At 42.2% G+C, this 5,920-nt stretch overlaps 2 protein-coding genes across 2 annotated transcripts; both read right to left on the bottom strand.

Annotated features, from left to right (window-relative positions):
* On the bottom strand, positions 1 to 581 carry LOC130137514 (EG45-like domain containing protein). Its single transcript, XM_056308990.1, has 2 exons — positions 440 to 581; positions 1 to 343 (listed from the first exon to the last, which is right to left on the bottom strand). Exons 1-2 carry the CDS (start codon positions 570 to 572, stop codon positions 9 to 11), a joined length of 468 nt encoding a protein of 155 aa, XP_056164965.1. The 5' UTR covers positions 573 to 581; the 3' UTR covers positions 1 to 8.
* Positions 582 to 1,081: 500 nt separating this feature from the next.
* On the bottom strand, positions 1,082 to 3,678 carry LOC130137302 (alpha-1,3-mannosyl-glycoprotein 2-beta-N-acetylglucosaminyltransferase-like). The gene is made up of 8 exons (XM_056308085.1): positions 3,536 to 3,678; positions 3,400 to 3,450; positions 2,470 to 2,557; positions 2,017 to 2,051; positions 1,847 to 1,923; positions 1,701 to 1,746; positions 1,493 to 1,555; positions 1,082 to 1,291 (listed from the first exon to the last, which is right to left on the bottom strand). Exons 1-8 carry the CDS (start codon positions 3,605 to 3,607, stop codon positions 1,082 to 1,084), a joined length of 642 nt encoding a protein of 213 aa, XP_056164060.1. The 5' UTR covers positions 3,608 to 3,678.
* Between the last annotated feature and the right edge of the window lie 2,242 nt (positions 3,679 to 5,920).

Genomic DNA, 5,920 nt, shown 5'->3' on the forward strand with positions numbered 1-5,920 from the left:
TTGTTCCCTTACGCTTGATATTCGACACCGATCGAATCCGCGAACGGCTTAGCGATCGATTTAAACGCTCTCTCGGACAGGACGAATGCGCCGCCCTCCTCGCCGGCCTGCTTGGACGCCGACGCCGCCGCTGCGGATTTCGACGAGCGTGCCCAGTCGATGATCTTGACCCTGATCGGATCATCGTCCGTGCAGTTTCCAGGGATGGACCGCGACAAGCTGACGCAGCGCACCGTATATTCCCGACCACAGGCGGCGCCGTTGTCCCATAGCTCGTCGCCCGCCGCCGCGAACATGCCGTTCGAAGGAAGCTGGGATGGATCATCTCCGTTGCACACCGTCGCTAAATCAAACAGCAAGAAGAACGTGACATAGGAAGCTATTCTTTTCTTCTTCTTCTTCTTTTTTTAATCCTTTTTTCTTTGGGTCAAAGACTTACGTAGATACGGAGAGCTGTAGTACGACGCTGTGCCGGCGTGAACGCCGGCGCCGGCGGCGGTGGCCGTGGCCACGGAGGCGAGAAGGATGAGCAGCTGCAGATGGCACATCCTTTTTAACGTCTTCCTTCTCATTTTTTTTTTTTTTTTGTGGGTGGTTGATGAGAAGCCTTCCTCTTGAAGTTTTCGAATAGAGAAGAACAGTTTCTTGCCCGATCTTTTATAGCAGAACTGGGCAGAACTGGGTGAGGAGGGGGCCGAGAAGAGAAGAGGACGTACCATGGGGAAGCAGGGAAGAGAAGCCCCAATATACCTCCACGTCCGGGGAGGTGGGGCGCGTCCGTAGAAGGAACGGTGGCCACTAGGATAAATTCATTTTAATTATTAGCTTAGGCGTCTGCAGAATTCATACTTAAAATCATTTTCTATGAGAACTGCTGTTGTTTTTTTTTTTTTTTTTTTTTTTTTTTGGTAAGGTGAGAACTGCTGTTGTTGATGCCGTCTCGAAGCAATAAAAAAATTCCGGTGCAATCTCCGTATCATCTGCGATCAGGTGAAAGATTGTGAATATGCACTTCGCTTTTAGATGCAGTGAAAGCAACCCAGCAAAAAAAAATAAAGAAAAAAAAAAAACATGTTCACCTTCAAGCATGATTTACTCGATCGAGGTTATGTTTGTGGAATAGTTCATCCAATGCCCCATTCGTCATGCCCTGATATGAACGCGCATGAGATTGGCACAAAAACCTATCAAAGCAATAGCAGAAGAAATCGATATCGGGTGCAATTTCTGTAGAGTATGCAATCAAAACTCCCCAGGCCTTTCGGTTTTGCACCGGCTTAGAATCCAAATGCTGCAATGAACTCGAGTTATTTTTCAGATACACAGGCAGGCAAGCACTAAAATCTCTGCAAAAGAACCTAGCTCAGGATTACAACTTTCATCTTAGACATGGTCCAATGACAAACAGCTCTCTCCCCTCAGTTTCATGATTTTCAGATGATAAAGAAACAATTGAGCAAAACGTGTTCCGTGAAAGACCTCAGTGGCTCACCTGCATGTAGGTTAACTGATCATAACTCGAGGCCTTCTTTCTAACTTGTGGATCAGACCCATCCTACGGAAACAATCTTTGTGGTCAAACACAAATATCTCGGAACAAAAACGTTAAAGAAGGAGAGGGGGGGCCGGGGGGAAAGCTAGCACTGCAATAAAGGATTGCCAGATTTGTTTTGCTAGAACAGGAACTGAGGGTATACTACCTGGGATACATAAAGTGGGTACTTTGAAGCAACAGCATTCTGATAACTGGAAAATGAAAAGAATCCAATAATAGGAGAACTGATCTGTACAAAGTGCCTTAAGCTCTCATAAACAAAAAAGACTCTACAGAACAGATTTGCCATATTTCAAGATAGACTTAATGGTCCTCTCAAGATAATCAGCGCGGTTGCATGCCACGATCACCACTGCTGCCACTTGGGTCTGATATATCCAACAAAAAGATATCAGCAAGACTGACAAAATTGAATTTGTAAATGAGTGAAGATAAGTAACATGTTATTGTCAAGAGAAGACTTGTATTTTGTCCGTACATCTTTGAAGGCCTTTGACTGCAAGATTAGCAAAACAGAAACTTTAGCAGCGCTTAAGACATTCCACCAGCAAAATAGATCAAGGCACATTCAAAAACAAATAAATTGCAGATTGGGGAGGATGAATCAGGATTCTTCCAACATCAAAGAGAGGTTAAGTAGTAGAACTTCACAGCACAAGAATGATAATTAATCTCCTTCAGTTTTAGTCGCTCAGTAAGATTTTGAATTTCCACAAGTAAAGCACTGCATCACAACAATTGCTATCAAACTCCAAATTGGCAGAATCCAGAAAATGCGGAATGCGATTTTCCTGACGCAGCCAGACAAATACTAAAAGATTTATATGCTGCAAGCTTGCATACAATCCATATAGTTCCGGTCCTCTACAGAAACAACATGAGGGAAACACATGCTTACAAGCAAATTATCACACCTTCTAGCTCCACAATACGGCTTTCTTGCATGCTTATCTGATCAATTAGTTTTCGCATTTGACTTGTACAACGAGTCTCGGCTTCAACCTGTAAAATGAAAGACGTATCTAAGAAATATATGATGATTTCTAGTGCATGTAGGTCAGGAGAGGGGGGACGCACACGTTAGATTTCTGGTGTCTGCCGCTCCCTCCCTCTCTCTCATAAATTATAGCATGCTACTCCTTCGAAAAGGACAGAAGCATAGGAAGCACGTATACATGACAAGACCATCCAAAGACCAAACCAACCAAAAAATGAAACAGGCCCACCATTGGAACTTTTTAACTCAATCGTTAAACACAATAAATGAGAATTGCTAGCATCATTTAAGTGTTAATCCTCTCAGAAGCTACTGCTCCCAAAGGACAGCAGCACAATAAGACCATCCCAACCAATTAATGTAATGGGTCCACCAGTACTACTTCTTGACTAACCATAGAAACACGATACATGAGAATTACTACCATCATTTAATGGGGTTTCCTATTCTCACTCGAACGGATTGACTCTTCCCAAATCGATATTTCAAGCAAGATTGTAAATTTACTAGAAGTTGGATGAAAGACAGATTCAGCACTAAGCATTGTCAAATAGATGCTCAATATGACAAATTCAGAATGGTTCCTCCCACACAGTAAGGAAAAGGTTCCACCACACACTCTCAATATTTCTTTTTCATATTCAATAGGCTGACAGAGTTGCAGATCTGAAGTTACCTAAGCTTATAATTACTTAACTTGAGAGTCTAGATGCTGGCTGCACATGAGAAGTTCACTAAGTACATTTCTTAAAAATTGAATGTGTATCCTTTTGGAAACAAAGCTAGAGGTTCAAATGGCCATCAATCCAGAATGAGAGACCGGCATGAGGTATTAGGATGGACTTACAGCAGCAGCAAGTCGATCGGCATATTCCGATTGTGTTGTGAAAAGACGCATCTGTAACTCAAATGCACGTCGATCGGTAACTCAAAAACCGCAAAAATTTCCAGATCGCGAGGGGAATCGGGGACCAAGAAATCACCTGGATGTAGATGAACGCCACCGCCGCGGCGAGGAGGAGGAACCGGAAGTCGTAGAGGAACTTGTTCACCATCGTCCCTCCGGAGCGGCGGGGGGGAGGGGATTCGCCGCAGCGAGCCGTGAAGATCACGCGGCGGCGAGGGCGTCGCGCGGGCACGGAACATTGAATAGAGAAGAACAGTTTCTTGCCCGATCTTTTATAGCAGAACCGGGTGAGGAGGGGGCCGAGAAGAGAAGAGGGCGTACCATGGGGAAGCAGGGAAGACAGCCCCAATATAGGGAAAATGACGTAAATAATCCCTGAACTTTGACTCAATGTGCAATTTGGTCCCTGAACTTTTAATTTGTTCAATATAGCCCCTGAACTTTAACACAATATTCAATGTGGTCCCCGAACTTTCAATTTGTTCAATGTGGTCCCTGAACTTTCGATACATGTTCAATATAGTCCCTGAACTTTATAAAAATGTTCAATATAGTCCTTGAACTTGAATCAATGAAAGGACTACATTGAATATTTTTATAAAGTTCATGGAATATATTGAACATGTACCGAAAGTTCATGGACCACATTGAACAAATTGAAAGTTCAGGAACCACATTAAACATTATGTTAAAGTTCAGGGACTACATTGAACAAATTAAAAGTTCAGGGACCAAATTGCACATTGAGTCAAAGTTCAGGGACTATTTGTGTCATTATCCCCTCAATATAGCTCCACGTCCGGGGAGGTGGGGCCCGTCCCTAGAAGGAACTGTGGCCACTAGGATAAATTCATTTTAATTATTAGCTTAGGCGTCCGCAGAACTCGTACTTAAATCATTTTCTATGAGAGCTGCTGTTGTTTTTTTTTGTTAAGGAGAGCTGCTGTTGTTGTTGCCGTCTCGAAGTAATAAAAAAATTCCAGTGCAATCTCCGTATCATCTGCGATCAGGTGAAAGATTGTGAATAGGCACTTCGCCTTTAGATGCAGTGAAAGCAACCCAGCAAAAATAAATAAAGAAAAAAAAAAAACACATGTTCACCTTCAAGCATGATTTACTCGATCGAGGTTATGTTTGTGGAATAGTTCATCCAATGCCCCATTCGTCATGCCCTGATATGAACGCGCATGAGATTGGCACAAAAACCTATCAAAGCAATAGCAGAAGAAATCGATATTGGATGCAATTTCTGTAGAGTATGCAATCAAAACTCCCCAGGCCTTTCGGTTTTGCACCGGCTTAGAATCCAAATGCTGCAATGAACTCGAGTTATTTTTCAGATACACAGGCAGGCAAGCACTAAAATCTCTGCAAAAGAACCTAGCTCAGGATTACAACTTTCATCTTAGACATGGTCCAATGACAAACAGCTCTCTCTCCTCAGTTTCATGATTTTCAGATGATAAAGAAACAATTGAGCAAAACGTGTACCGTGAAAGACCTCAGCGGCTCACCTGCATGTAGGTTAACTGATCATAACTCGAGGCCTTCTTTCTAACTTGTGGATCAGACCCATCCTACGGAAACAATCTTTGTGGTCAAACACAAATATCTCGGAACAAAAACGTTAAAGAAGGAGAGGGGGGGCTGGGGGGAAAGCTAGCACTGCAATAAAGGATTGCTAGATTTGTTTGGCTAGAACAGGAACTGAGGGTATACTACCTGGGATACATAAAGTGGGTACTTCGAAGCAACGGCATTCTGATAACTGGAAAATGAAAAGAATCCAATAATAAGAGAACTGATCTGTACAAAGTGCCTTAATTCTGCAGATGAAGTAAGGACAACCATTGGATACGTCTACTACTGCAAGAAGAATTGGTCACGAAAGCCAACATGACTGCTACATAGGTATGTACATTGCTCGATGCTGAAGCACCTCTTTAAAGCCAAAGAAAAACGATAAAGTTGAGGAAGAAGCTGAACTGAAAGATTTAACCGAAACTGGAGAAAAGAAAAGTTGAACACGAATCCTTTTTCCTGGCCAGGAACTGTTTTGGATATCTGTTTTTTATTATCATAAGATAAGGCATCTCCCAAACCATTGAACAATAGTTTATACATGAAATTGGAGAGCTAAAGGGCTAAAAAGGCAGCAGCTGAAGGTGAATCTAAATACGTCCAAAAAAAAAAGGTGAATCTAAAGAAAAAAAGTGTAAATGTGGTTATAGAATATTAGTATGTCTTAGGATAGTATTACGATAATTCTCGATGGTTCCTTGATAAGTAAAAATACATGAATGAGGGCAAAGGCAATACGATAAAGTACTCAATCATAAGGTGTCCTGTCCTTTACCAGAAACCAGACCTGCGGAGAAAAGAAATACAAGTTTCACCTAAAATACTACCACCAAAGCATCAAATACCCAAGTTAATGGACCCATATTTTACCTCTTGAATC

This window comes from Syzygium oleosum, unplaced genomic scaffold, assembly GCF_021117445.2.
Source record: "Syzygium oleosum isolate NSW1041296 unplaced genomic scaffold, Sole_v2.1 Sole_v2.02, whole genome shotgun sequence".
Lineage (NCBI taxonomy): Eukaryota > Viridiplantae > Streptophyta > Magnoliopsida > Myrtales > Myrtaceae > Syzygium > Syzygium oleosum.